The following is a 13,676-nucleotide window of genomic DNA, read 5'->3' as shown; positions in this document are numbered from 1 at the left end:
ACAAAATGATGGATTGAGTGCCAACAATCACAATGCATAATGTCATAGTAATCCCTGGTTCTAAATGGAGGGTACATATTTTTTTATACAATGATAAAAATAATAATTGATCAGTTTTTTATAGCGCTTTTCTATATACTCAAAGACGTTTTACAAATAAAGGAATTAATACAGACAATCAAACAAAACGGAAAAAATAAACAACACCACAACAATAGGCAACACATTAAGAGAGCGGTAGAGAGATATATGTGATATATTTATATCTCATCTCATTTAGGATTTGAACTTCATTGAAAATATCCAATACCGCTATGAAATTGAGTGACAGAACCAACTGAACTGGGACCGCCTACTTCTCTCAGTCAGCTGCTGCGACTGGCTCCCACCCTCGAGCTCTCACATGATTGCACCAATGGGGTCCAATGATTACACTACGTCATCAATAGATGCCGGAAAAGGTCCCCATGTGTCAACCATGGAGAAAGTCAACCTCTGAAACAACACCGCTATAACACTGAAGTCTGTTAGGTAACTAATTTGTTTTTTGAGGAGGTGTGCAATGATCTTAACAAAATAATTGTGTGGTTTGCACGAGTTCAGTTTTTCTTTCCCTCCGGTGGATCTTTATTATGAATACTGCTCGTCTGTGGCAGAAACCTTTTGCATTGCTGTTCATCCAAACCAAATCAATCACTGCTTGTCGCCTAGCAGTCGCCTGTGGTCCTCGTTTCCACCGGAATGTTTTCCAGTTCTGCAGAACAATGACGACCAACATGGAGCAAAACACAAAGAATTTCAAGAAGGCTAAACAGAAGGACACCTTGAGACGACTGAAGACCAAAGATCATCGCAACTCGCACGGCCCGTCCACCGTTTATCTCCAGGTTGTCGGGTCAGGCAGTAGAGACAATGGAGCCTCGCTGTATGTCTTCTCCGAGTACAACCGGTAACTATGAACGCTTTTCTATCCATCCGAGGATAAAACACCTTACTTTTACCTGCCCTAACCTCCACACCTACGATGAATCCTCCTATCTTCCTCATCCTCTCCAGGTACCTGTTCAACTGCGGGGAGGGGACTCAGAGGCTGATGCAGGAGCACAAGTACGATGCTGGTTCTTGTTTCGTGTGTCTCTTACAATAACAAACCACATCCTTAACTAGTTCGATTTTGTATTGCACACTGTCAGTCAGTTCTATCTAGAGCTAGGTTAGTGACATGCCTGAACGTTATGTACTTCTGCCGACAGGTTAAAAGCGTCTCGTTTGGACAACATCTTCCTCACAAGGATGAACTGGGACAACATCGGTGGCTTATCGGGTGAGTTTGGTGGTTACAAGTATACTGTTATCAAACGTGATTCACGAACATGTGGCCAAGTTGTTATAACCCCAGATCTGTGGTTCGTACCATACGGCAGGGATGATCTTAACACTGAAGGACATCGGAGTACCAGAGTGTGTTCTGTCAGGTCCTCCGCAGCTGGTAAGTTTTGTCTATTTATCCCAGAGACGGAACTTACCGTGGACGCCTGTGTTTTCTGTGATGTAAGAAAGATGCCATGTATAATATTATGCTAAACCTCTCCTTCTTCTTCAAAGGGCAACTTCATCAATGCAATCAAGGTGTTTTCCGGAGCTTTGGAGGACATCAAGTTGTGTACGTTGAGTTGTGTCCCTCGTTGGTCATTTAACACGTCATGTTGTATCTGAAGACTTTGATTCTGACCTTCGACCCCTCGTCGTCTCGCAGCGGTCCGACCCTACACTGAGGAGGCATACACGGACGAAACCATGAGCGTCCATCAGGTTCCCGTGTTTGGTGAGTGTTGGCGTACAGCGTTTCACCTCTCAAGTCTCCTGAAGATGTCGACGCGGTACCTCGGTGACCCTCATCGTCTTGAGATGCTGGATCAAAACCAAATGTTTAGTGCATCGTTGTAACCATGGTACCCAAGGGGGCCTCTGACAACGTGATTGTGAGCACAGCTTGTTTTTGTATCAAATGCCCAGTATAGCACCGGGTCTTTCTGGAAGAGGCGAGGGTCGACTTGACTCCTACGCAACGAGAATAGAGCAAATATGAAATGAAGGAAGTGAATCAGTAATAGGATGAGGATGAGTGAGTGTTGTATTGACGCTGTTTCGACCCCAGCCCAGTCGCTGGGTGAGGGAGGACCGGGCAACTCTGCAAGCCCCGGGAGAGGAAGCCCACCTCGGAGTCCGGTCTCCAGCCAGAGGAAGGAGCTATGGAACCCAGCTGAAGGCCAGCCAGGACACAGACCTTCCAGCCCGGGTGAGACAAGCCCTCCTATTTACTGTCTCCCAGAGGTTCCCAGCTTGGTGTTCATCTTCATGTATCAATATATGTGTATATCATGTGTTTATATTTTAGGGTTGATGTCCAAAGCTACAAGGGATCCCTCTCTGGTGGTTGCATTTGTTTGCAAGGTAGGTCATCTTTCTGATTCTGACACAGTACAGGTCCTGAGACAGTAGAACCATAGTGTACAGTACAGGTCCTGAGACAGTAGAACCATAGTAGTGTACAGTACAGGTCCTGAGACAGTAGAACCATAGTAGTGTACAGTACAGGTCCTGAGACAGTAGAACCATATAGTGTACAGTACAGGTCCTGAGACAGTAAATCTCTAACTTCTCTCTCCGGTTCTCTCAGCTCCATGCCAAAAAGGGGAACTTCCTTGTCCCTCAAGCTATTGCGCTAGGCCTCCCCGTGTAAGTGTACCTATGGATCTGCTATTGGTTGGAGAATAATCCCAAATGGTTCAATAATAATCAGTGGTGTCATCTATGTAGCGGTAAACCAGCCATCGGCCCCCTGGTGGTGGATCTGAAGAACGGCAAGACGGTGACATATGAAGGAAAAGAGGTGAATTACAACATTAATCAGACCTCCATCTTGCGTTTATTATCTAAACCAAAATAATGTGAATGTTGCATAAGCCTGTGGCTTAACACAATCTGGCCCTCCGAGTACCCCTGACCCTGAGCCTAACCCATAACCCCGCAAACACATTTAGCTTTAGAGAACTATAAGGGGACACTGTAGCACGTGATTTTCGGGTGTCCACAATAAGATGTGTTTGCAAGTGTTGGGACATTGAGCACAGATTGAGCTTCAACTCCTCGGCTCAAAGTCTTGACTAGAAAATACTTTCAGCGTTTATCAACCGTGCCGTTCCGATGACATCATCACTGTGCACCCCCCCTCTATCTCGTCAGATCCGGCCGGAGCAGGTGTGCACGCCCTCTGACCCCGGGCCCGTCTTCCTGGTGGTAGAGTGCCCCACGGTGGAGTTCATCGAAGGAGTCTGCACCAATGAGAGACTAGCCAGGTAGCCAATGAGAAGCTAGTTACCGGATCCAAGGACAAGCTCCCTACCACCTGCCCCAGATCATGCATGTATACATGTGTACATTTATACATGCGTACATGCCCTAGGCGTGTGCATTTATGCCCTTATGGCATGACATTGTAATCACTGTGATTTTATTTTATTTTAATTTATTATGTATATGTGTATTGCTGAACACTTTACACACTTTATTTTATTATTTCTTTCTATATTCAATGGGCTGCAAGTGAATTTCTCATGTACGTGATGAAATAAAGCTCCTGTCTATCTCATCTCATCTATCGTGTTGACCGATCATGTGTTCATAGTTCAGAGCCCAGGTACTAGTGCTAGCTAGTATAACCCCCCTGACGTTCTGTTGTTATCGTTGTCCTCCGCAGGCACCATGCGGGGGCTCCAGAGGACCCAGCCGCCCTGGTGGTCCACATGACCCCAGAGGTGGTGCTGAAGGCGGAGCGCTACCAGGAGTGGATGGAGAGGTACCGGGGTTCACTGCTGCCTCGTGGACATTGTATGTTCCCCCCCCACCACCACACCAGATGGCATCCATGATGGTTCCATGCTACGGCCCGTTAGATGGCGGCCAGATGCGGGTTCAGGCAGTGGACAGATTTCCCCCAAGGGGACAATAATTAAATTCAAAGAACTTTATTTTTCCCATGAGGGAACTTCATTTGTGGTCAGGCACATACAAACAAGACATACTTCAACCATAAAATATATATTCAATTTATATTCTATGAATAATTACGTTTGACGTAAATATAAGCAAGCAGTGTTTCGCTCTGCGCCCACTGGACATTACATTGGAGAGATGAGTGGTGATACTGTCCAATTAGGGAGCATGGGATGATCAGGTGGTAATGCTGGCACAGAGCCAGCCCAGGACACCGGGAGCGAGCACATCTACCCTCGCGGTTGGTGCCCTGGGGTCTCTGGCGACCTCAGGGAGTCCAGGACCTGAACAGCCCCGGTCCCTGTGCTCTGTCTGCAGGTTCCCCAGCTCCACACAGCATCTGGTCCTGAACGAACAGGTGCAGACGGTCCACAACGTCCGGAGCCTCAAGATCCAGACCCAGCTCAACATGATCCACCCGGAGATCTTCCCCCAACTCAAGAACATCAACCCTAAGGTACCCCAACTGATGCCTGGCACACACTGCTATACTATAAAAGCCTGTCTGTAGGTTCGGACTGACGTTCTTTTCAACAGTAACTAACTATATCAAGTTCAACTCTTCGGTGAGGACATAAGCTCCATGACCAAAGTCGTGTCATTTAAATATCACTTAACTGTTACAGCGTTAGCACTGGTTCTTAGTGGACTGGAGTGGAGGATTCCCTAACCTTTAAAGCTGACCTCAACTCTGTTGCTATCTCGCCTCTACATTGGATTCAGTTAACCTTTTAGAGCAGATCTCAACACTGTTAACATGCTGCCTCTGCCTCTACAGTGGATGCAGTTAACCTTTTAGAGCAGACCTCAACGCTGTTGACATGCTGCCTCTATAGGGGATGAGGAACGTTAGCCACTGGCTTTAAGATGAGTGGAGGGAAAGACATTGAGGCAAGCTCCTCCTGAAAAAACCCTTCTCCTCGTCTCAATGATTTCTCAATTTCTCCCACTACCTCCTTATTCCTCTCTCTTGTGTCCCCCTTCTTGCACTTTTCTTAAGGTTTTGTCCTTAATGTTTTTTTCCTTCTCCTTTCCCTTATTTCCCCTTCGTGTCCTCAGGAGGAGAAAGGGTCGCTGCGTGTCGCCCCCGTCAGAGCAGAGTGCCTCCTCAAGTTCCAGCTCCGCCCATTGCTGGAGTGGCAGAGGTACACACACTCACTCACTCACTCACATCTCTCACTCACTCACTCACTCACTCACTCACTCACTCACTCACTCACTCACTCACTCACTCACTCACTCACATCTCTCACTCACTCACTCACTCACTCACTCACTCACTCACTCACATCTCTCACTCACTCACATCTCTCACTCACTCACATCTCTCACTCACTCACTCACTCACTCACTCACTCACTCACATCTCTCACTCACTCACTCACTCACTCACTCACTCACTCACTCACTCATTCACATCTCTCACTCCCTCTCTCACATCTCTCACTCCCTCACTCACATCCCTCACTCCCTCACATCTCTCACTCACTCCCTCACATCCCTCACTCCCTCACATCTCTCACTCACTCCCTCACATCCCTCACTCCCTCACATCTCTCACTCTCTCCCTCACATCTCTCACTCAATCCCTCACATCTCTCACTCTCTCACTCAATCCCTCACATCTCTCACTCACTCCCTCACATCTCTCACTCCCTCCCTCTCTCCTTCCCGCTCATGTTCACCAAGGTCGCACGTCAAAGTGTTTGTGAAGACAAGTGTTTACTGTCTGTCTAACCTCACCGTATGGATGTAACTACACTGCTTTGCTGAGGTTATTGTGTGTGTGTGTGTGTGTGTGTGTGTGTGTGTGTGTGTGTGTGCGTGTGCACGTGTCAGAGATGCGATGGTGCCGTGCGACACAGAGGAGTTCCTGAAGGAGGCGTCGGAGGTGCCAGACTTCCTCCAGGAGGTGGAGGCGTGTCAGACCTTCTGCTCCTCTGACCCCAGCGTGCTGTCTGGTGAGTCCAGGTCCCGCCTCTCCCCGCACACCAGTACACCAGTACACCAATACACCAATACACCAGTACACCAGTACACACCAATACACCAGTACACCAATACACCAATACACCAGTACACCAGTACACCAATACACCAGTACACCAGTACACCAATCCACCAGTACCCTGCTGGTTGGGAGATGGATCCATGCCCCTTTGGACGTGGTGTGTTTCAAAGTGAGTGCGCCAACGTGTGTGTTGTGCAGGGAGAGCGGAGCGGTATCCTGAGGTCATCTTCCTGGGGACGGGCTCTGCGCTGCCCATGAAGATCAGGAACGTCAGCGGGACTCTGCTGAACATCAGGTCCCTCCGCCACTGTCCAACTCATTTGACTACTATGGGACTGCTATAGAATCACTATTGTACTGCTATTGAACTAATGGTTAACAAATGTTCAACTACAGTTTGATTGCGGTATGCTATTTAAGTACTTTATCATTCTTTTTTAGAGATACTTTTACCCAACATCAAACCTTTTTTTTTTTTTATAACAATTGATTAGTTAAGAATCCGGCAGGGACAGCCCAAAAATAAATTATAATATCATAACTTTCTATAATTTCCCTCTCTCTCTTCCTGTTGCTCTCTTTCTCTGTCTGTTGCTCTCTCTCTCTTTCTCGGTCTCTCTCTGTCTCGGTCTCTCTCTCTGTCTGTTGCTCTCTCTGTCTGTTGCTCTCTCTCTTTCTCGGTCTCTTTCTGTCTCGGTCTCTCTCTGTCTCTCTCTCTGTCTCTGTCTCTCTCTCTGTCTGTTGCTCTCTCTCTCTGTCTGTTGCTCCCTCTCTCTGTCTGTTGCTCTCTCTCTCTGTCTCTTGCTCTCTCTCTCTCTCTCTCTCTCTCTCTGTCTCTTGCTCTCTCTCTCTGTCTGTTGCTCTCTCTCTCTGTCTCCTGCTCTCTCTCTCTCTGTCTCTTGCTCTCTCTCTCTGTCTGTTGCTCTCTCTCTCTCTGTTGCTCTCTCTCTCTCTTTCTCTCCCCCCCCCAGTGCTGGTCAGTCCATCCTGCTGGACTGTGGTGAGGGGACATTCGGTCAGCTGTGTCGTCACTATGGCAACGGCGTGGATGATGCCCTCTCCAACATCTCCACTATCTTCGTCTCTCACATGCACGCCGACCACCACACGGTGAGCTACTCTCTCACGTGCACACTCACCAGCACACGGTGAGCTGGTCTCTCACGTGCACACTCACCACCACACGGTGAGCTGGTCTCTCACGTGCACACTCACCACCACGCGGTGAGCTGGTCTCTCACGTGCACACTCACCACCACACGGTGAGCTGGTCTCTCACGTGCACACTCACCACCACGCGGTGAGCTGGTCTCACGTGCACACTCACCAGCACACGCTGAGCTGGTCTCTCACGTGCACACTCGCCTGCACACGGTGAGCTGCTCTCTCACGTGCACACTCACCTGCACACGGTGAGCTGCTCTCTCACGTGCACACTCGCCACCACACGGTGAGCTGCTCTCTCACGTGCACACTCACCAACACCAGCACACGGTGAGCTGGTATCTCACGTGCACACTCATCACCATACAGTGGTGTTCATGTTCTGGGTTGTTATCGTGTTTACTTTAATGTGGGTACTTAAGTGTGTGTGTGTGTGTGTGTGTGTGTGTGTGTGTGTGTGTGTGTGTTAATGTGTTTTTCATATTTCATGTTTGTTTTAAAGTGCATTTCAATGTGTTTGTTTAGGGGCTGCTGAAGCTACTCTACCAGAGGGAAAGAGCAATGGTGTGTATTATAATATATAATATTATTCTATTCTATTATACTTTACTATACTTTATTATATGAAACGTTATTATAATACACTATACCACATGTTATTTGTTCTTTACTATACTACGCTATATTGTATTCAATTACTCTTAATGTAAATTGACGACACCGAAAGTAGTACTTTAACATTATAATGTTAAGGTCCAAATGTTTCTCAGTGTGAATGAGATGGCTGACGGCTCATTATGGGATGTTGTGGTTGCCAGGCGACGCTTGGCAAGCCGTTCAGCCCGGTGTACCTGGTGGCGCCCATCCAGATCATGACCTGGTTGAACCAGTTCCACGACCACTGTGAGGAGATCCTCAGCCACGTGAAGTATGTACCTCCTCCTCCTCATCTTCTCCTCCTATCACCTCTCCCCCCCTCTTACCTCCTCACCTCCTACTCCCGGCTCCATTGTCACCTCCTCCTCACATCTCCTCATCTTACTCCTCTGCTCACCTCCTTCACATCCTCACACCTCCCAGCTTTTCTCTCCTCCTCTCACCTTCCCACACAGCCTTCACCTCCTCCTCTTGTCTCTCCTCACAGCCTTCACCTCCTCCTCTTGTTTCTCCTCACATCCTTCACCTCCTCCTCTTGTTTCTCCTCACATCCTTCACCTCCTCCTCTCGTCTGCCCTCACACCCTTCACCTCCTCCTCTCGTCGCTCCTCACAACCTTCATCTCCTTCTCTCACCTCCTCCTCCTCTCACCTCTTTACCACCTCCTCTCTTCTCCTCCTCCTCCTCAGCAGTCTGCAGTTCTCCTGTTACGTTCCCGGTGAGACGTTGTGTTGAGGAGGGATCCACAGATGTGCTGAGATAATGAGCTAGAGACGGGGTCTGGGAGGCGGGTGATAAATACCAGGCTAAGTGTGGCTGATATTGGATTACCTCTGGGCTTAATTTATACCCATTGAGCGGCGAGCTTCTGGGATTTAGTTAATAAGAAGTGTGTTGGAAGACGTAGTGCCCTAACGCCTCGCAGACGGAGCATTCGATTCACCGGGACAATACCATAGATTTAGAGAATGAATCCTCCTCTAACAAACTCTGGCTAGGTACTTAACTTAACAAATACACTGTCACTTAAACGCCACCTGAAACGGCCATTTAATTAGTCTCTTTCTGGGTTGTTTACTGAACTGGTGGCCCGGTTTCGCTTTTTCAGCATCATCCCAAACAAGTTCCTGTGCGATGGAACCGAAGTTCCCAAATACAAGACAAAGTCGTTCATCCAAGCCGTTCTGAAGAAGAATGACCTGGACAGGGTGAGCGGATGTTTGTTTCACTTAAATCTAAAGAATGTACAGTATGGCGTACGACTGCTTGGAGCGTGGATTGTTTGTTTGCTGTTGTGTCGTTTACTGTTGTCGAGCTGTTTGCTGTTCCTGTATTGGTTTTGTGTTATATGTTTTTGCGATGTTTATGTTTATGAGCTGAGTGAGTTTGTGTGGCTTACTCAGTTGCTGTGCGGTTTATTATGGTTATTTACGGTTGTTGTTGTTGTTTGTTTTTGTGTGTCTGTAGTTCCAGACGTGCCACGTGCATCACTGTAGGAACGCGTTTGCCTGCAGCATCACACACCGCTCAGGCTGGAAGCTGGCCTTCTCTGGGGACACCATGCCCTGCGAGGCCTTCGTTGGCATAGGTCAGAACACAATCGACTAGTACAACGTCAGTCTCGTATAATCGTTGAGTAGATCATAGGTCAGATTCTAATCTACTAATAGATCATAGGTCAGATTGTCATCTATCTACCTGTAGATAGAAGTTCAGATTCTATACTATAATCCACTGGAAGATTATAGGTCAGATTTATAATCTACTGTTAAAGTGTGTGTGTGTGTGTGTGTGTGTGTGTGTGTGTGTGTGTGTGTGTGTGTGTGTGTGTGTGTGTGTGTGTGTGTGTGTGTGTGTGTGTGTGTGTGTGTGAGATAATAGCAGGGTCCTCCTAAAGGGTTTTTAATTACTCGGAACATTGTCCTTGGGGATCTCTTCTGTTATCTATCTGCTTTAAAAGGGCTGAGCTGGACCTGGTCCAATCAGAACAGAGCCTCCTTCTCTCCGGCCAATCAGCACCATGAACCTGCTGCTTATCGATCTCATTGATCTCCTGTAGTGTGTGTGTGTGTGTGTGTGTGTTCCTCATGTTCTCGGTGTGTTTACAGGTAAGAACGCCACGCTGCTGATCCATGAAGCGACACTGGAGGACGGCCTGGAGGAGGAGGCCGTCGAGAAACGGCACAGGTGAGGTCCTCACCTCCCACACCAGGTTAAACCGGTCAGGAGGAACCTCAAAATGGTGTTATTCTGGTGTTATCTTAATGGCGTTATCTTAAATTAACAACGTAAAAATCCCATCGCTGGTTGACGCTAATTTCGTAATGCAAGCTACCCTCACTCCATGTTCAAACAATGAAACCAAGCAATCTATATTAGAGTATTTACAACAATTAATTCAATTAATTAAATTGGATCCCCCCCCCAACAGCACGACCTCCCAGGCCATCAACATGGGGATGAAGATGAACGCTGAGTTCATCATGCTGAACCACTTCAGCCAGCGCTACGCCAAGATCCCCCTCTTCAGCCCCGACTTCACCGACCGCGTTGGCATCTCCTTCGACCACATGAAGGTCAGCGCACACACACATAGGCACGCACGCACACACGCACGCAAGCAAGCACGCACAGAATAGTGAATTGTTGGGGACCGAATTACTTGCTTATTGTCCACTGTTGAGGAAGGCAGAAAGATGGCGTGAGCTACATTTGCTAGTTCTGCTTATGTGCACAATGTGACAATATACTAGAAACTCGATGACCTATGACTGTATGGAGGTGAGGTGACATACACCTGGCCCCATTTTTCACGGCTTATGGGAACTGAATGGTGACTTATAGGGACTTGATGAGTTTCTGGTTTTCCCGGTTAATGACGCCTTGACTACAGCAGTTCATTGACATGAGTGACAACTGCTCGGCGTTCCATTCATGTACACATAACGAGACATTTGAAGGTTGATTTTGAGGACAACGTTGGGACTGATTTCCTTCATTTTGGTGAATGTGATTTGATGAAGCTTTATTTAACTGGGAACACCACATTCAGTTTCCAAAAGGTGAAACTGTTTTCCAAACAGTCGTGGCCAGGTAGGTAGCAGAAGTAAAATAATTTCAATTTTGAAAATAGTCAAATGAATGAACCAAGCGACAAGCTTGGTTCATTCGACTTCCAAAGACCAAACTGTGACTTGTTATTCCAGCTGTGGGTTCGAGGGCATCCTAAGGGCGTGGGAACCACAGCCTGGGAGCAGAGAGCTGTCCCTGCCGGATAAATATAGAGAAACGTCCCTAGGTCGATTCATCTGGCATGAATAATTGATACACACACACACACACACACACACACACACACACACACACACACACACACACACACACACACACACACACACACACACACACACACACACACACACACACACACACACACACACACACACACACACACACACAGACACACACACACACACCCCTGAGGTGTTGGACTACAATTCAGTCACTACTCCTTCCTGTGTGTGTGTGTGTAAAGAACAACACAGTGTTCTGAATGTTGTCTAACTTAATAATGACATGTGTTGTAATTAGTGCAACCTACCGGAGCCTAGCCGCCTTCGTCTAGCTGGCAAACACAATGCAGACACTAGCCCTGTCCAAACTCTCCTGCCATATTGTGTCTCAACCTATTTTGTGTCTCAACCCATTTCTCTCCCTATCTCTGTTGTCATTACCTGTCTGTTTCTCTCGTGCAAAGTAAACATTTACAGAGCAGTTCAACAGTGACTCAAAGGCAGCCGACCAATGTTGAAGTGGTACAATTTAAACCTCTAAATCTAAAGGTGTAAACGGTAGAAAGGGGAGCTGTGAGGTGCTCACTCACTCTCTCTTTCCCAGATCCGGTTCGGAGACTTCCGTGTCCTGCCCCGGCTCGTCCCGGCCCTCAAGGCCCTCTTCGCGGAGGAGCTTGGGGAGATGGAGGAGCGCAGGGAGAGGAGGGAGCTAAAGACTAGAGGAGAGCAGGAGGAGGTGCCGGAGCCCAGGGGTACCAAACGTGACCAGGAGGGGGCAGTGTCGCACAGCGGGGAAAACAAGCGACTCAAAGCCAACTGAACTCCGGCATTTCCCGCTCTTTTTACAATCTGAGTTTACGGTCCGGGGTATCCAAGATACCGATTTTCATTTAAATGGGAGTCCCAACAAAGATTAAACGGAGCATGGCTTTGCGATGAATATATTTTTTATTTTGTCGCGGTGTGTGCGGTGACAGAGCGTGTAATCTTTGTTTGCGTTGCAGTGTATATAGAGCAAAGCTGTTAAAACATTTTGATTTGTTTTATTTGATGCAATAAAAATGATTCCATGCAGTCTGCTGTGTGTCTGAAATGCAATCGTAAAACTTCAGGGGTGCAGGCGGTAGTTTGACTCTAAACCTGATCGATCGTAAAAATATCCCTATTGGTTATTAAAGAAGACGAAACAGGCCTTACATGCTGACCACATCCCAGCATGATATTTTTATGAAAACACTCCAATGCTTTCATTGCTGCTCGCTTTCCAAAGCTAATTCCACTTCCTCCGTATTCAAACATGTCTGTGCTACGTTAGCTCCATGTTATCACAGGACTCCTATGCTCTAGGTACCTTCTGCCTCTCTACTCTAAGGCTACACTCTTGCATGACGGCAGGTTGCTCTATCCTTGCGCTACTCCTAGCAGCAGCGCAATTTTAAATTGTTGCCACCGTGTTCAAAAGAATTTACCCCAGGGTGAGAATGCCGAATGTGACACATTTTAATTTAGAAAAGTAATTTAGGCTATTAGAGCGAGACAAAACATAACTCGAATCTGTCTGATGTACTACAGAGCGGAACTCTGAAGTGAGTTCAATGTTGTCCCTCTGACTTGCGGACACGAGCACAGAGAACATCCCTTTGTTAGAGGAAATGAGCGGGCAAGTCCGTCTCATGTTGTCTTTGATGGATACTTCATGCACCATTGCATCACTATGCAAGTGATTTGGGCTTTTACTTTGAAATCTATTCTGTCACACTAAAACCAAGCCTGTAACTTCAAAATGTAGGCTGTTACTTTGAAACCTAGAATATTACAATGAAATCTAGACTTTTACTTTAAAATGTAGCCTGTTGCTTTCAAGTCCATCATTTTATCTGAAAATCTACCCTTATTGGAAAAAGTTGACTTGTTTTACTTTAAAATATGCATTTTAATATTTATTTCAATCTCTTCAAGGATGAGTTTTAAAAACATATTCAACCTCATCCATGATGAGTTGCAGCCCAGAGGAGTAAACTCAACGGTGTTTACACAGATTTGTTCTGACCAGCTGGTGCTCGGTTTGTTCCCCAGACGTTAGCCAACGCCTCAGAAGGCAAGCGATTATTGGACTCCACGGAGTGTGAAGCTGACCAGATGAAGACGTATACCCCCGGCCAGGGAGTCCATTAGGGCTCTGATCCAGGACCCAGGCCCACAGGACAGAGAGGGGCTGAAAACTGGAGAAGAACCAACATTACTGATGATCCAAAATGGCTGCCCTCTGCTTGCTGAAAAAGCTCCCTTTCGATTCTACTTTATTTCTTCACCTCAGTCATTTTACTATAATCTGGGCTAGATAACGTCACCTATGGATCCTCCGTTCTGCAGATCGAGACTTCTCTATGCGTGACTCGGTTACTCACTCTCTCTCTCTCTCTCCCTCTCTCTGCAGTGTGAGGTGTGTTCCCTTCATCGCTGGGCCTATCGGTTCTGCACCGTTCCTCCAACGC

General features: G+C 47.2%; 1 protein-coding gene across 2 annotated transcripts; it reads left to right on the top strand.

Moving 5' to 3' along the window:
• Nucleotides 1-479: 479 nt before the first annotated feature.
• elac2 (elaC ribonuclease Z 2) lies at nucleotides 480-12,191 on the top strand. 2 transcript variants are annotated; one of them, XM_079745680.1, is made up of 24 exons: nucleotides 480-949; nucleotides 1,057-1,107; nucleotides 1,254-1,324; nucleotides 1,425-1,489; nucleotides 1,606-1,663; nucleotides 1,757-1,825; nucleotides 2,159-2,299; nucleotides 2,399-2,454; nucleotides 2,681-2,739; nucleotides 2,821-2,893; nucleotides 3,247-3,359; nucleotides 3,761-3,859; nucleotides 4,375-4,513; nucleotides 5,116-5,201; nucleotides 5,896-6,017; nucleotides 6,266-6,362; nucleotides 7,039-7,177; nucleotides 7,757-7,795; nucleotides 8,050-8,159; nucleotides 8,997-9,096; nucleotides 9,356-9,476; nucleotides 9,997-10,075; nucleotides 10,320-10,464; nucleotides 11,786-12,191. In XM_079745680.1, exons 1-24 carry the CDS (start codon nucleotides 633-635, stop codon nucleotides 11,999-12,001), a joined length of 2,565 nt encoding a protein of 854 aa, XP_079601806.1. In that variant the 5' UTR covers nucleotides 480-632; the 3' UTR covers nucleotides 12,002-12,191. The 2 variants fall into 2 exon arrangements, with proteins under 2 accessions (XP_079601806.1, XP_079601807.1); XM_079745681.1 differs by lacking the exons at nucleotides 1,606-1,663; nucleotides 1,757-1,825; nucleotides 2,159-2,299; nucleotides 2,399-2,454 and having other exon boundaries at nucleotides 2,696-2,739.
• The last annotated feature ends 1,485 nt before the right edge of the window (nucleotides 12,192-13,676 follow it).

This window comes from Pollachius pollachius (genome assembly GCF_949987615.1).
Source record: "Pollachius pollachius genome assembly, chromosome: 11".
Lineage (NCBI taxonomy): Eukaryota > Metazoa > Chordata > Actinopteri > Gadiformes > Gadidae > Pollachius > Pollachius pollachius.
The sequence above is the reverse complement of the archived record's forward strand: the minus strand, read 5'-3'. Positions and strand labels throughout refer to the sequence as shown.

Excerpts from the sequence above, each read along its gene's own strand:
- elac2 (XM_079745680.1), top strand. The coding sequence starts at position 633 with ATGAATACTGCTCGTCTGTGGCAGAAACCTTTTGCATTGCTGTTCATC. Across the intron at positions 950-1,056 it reads GTCTTCTCCGAGTACAACCG|GTACCTGTTCAACTGCGGGG; the intron begins GTAACTATGAAC and ends CATCCTCTCCAG. Across the intron at positions 6,363-7,038 it reads GGGACTCTGCTGAACATCAG|TGCTGGTCAGTCCATCCTGC; the intron begins GTCCCTCCGCCA and ends TCCCCCCCCCAG.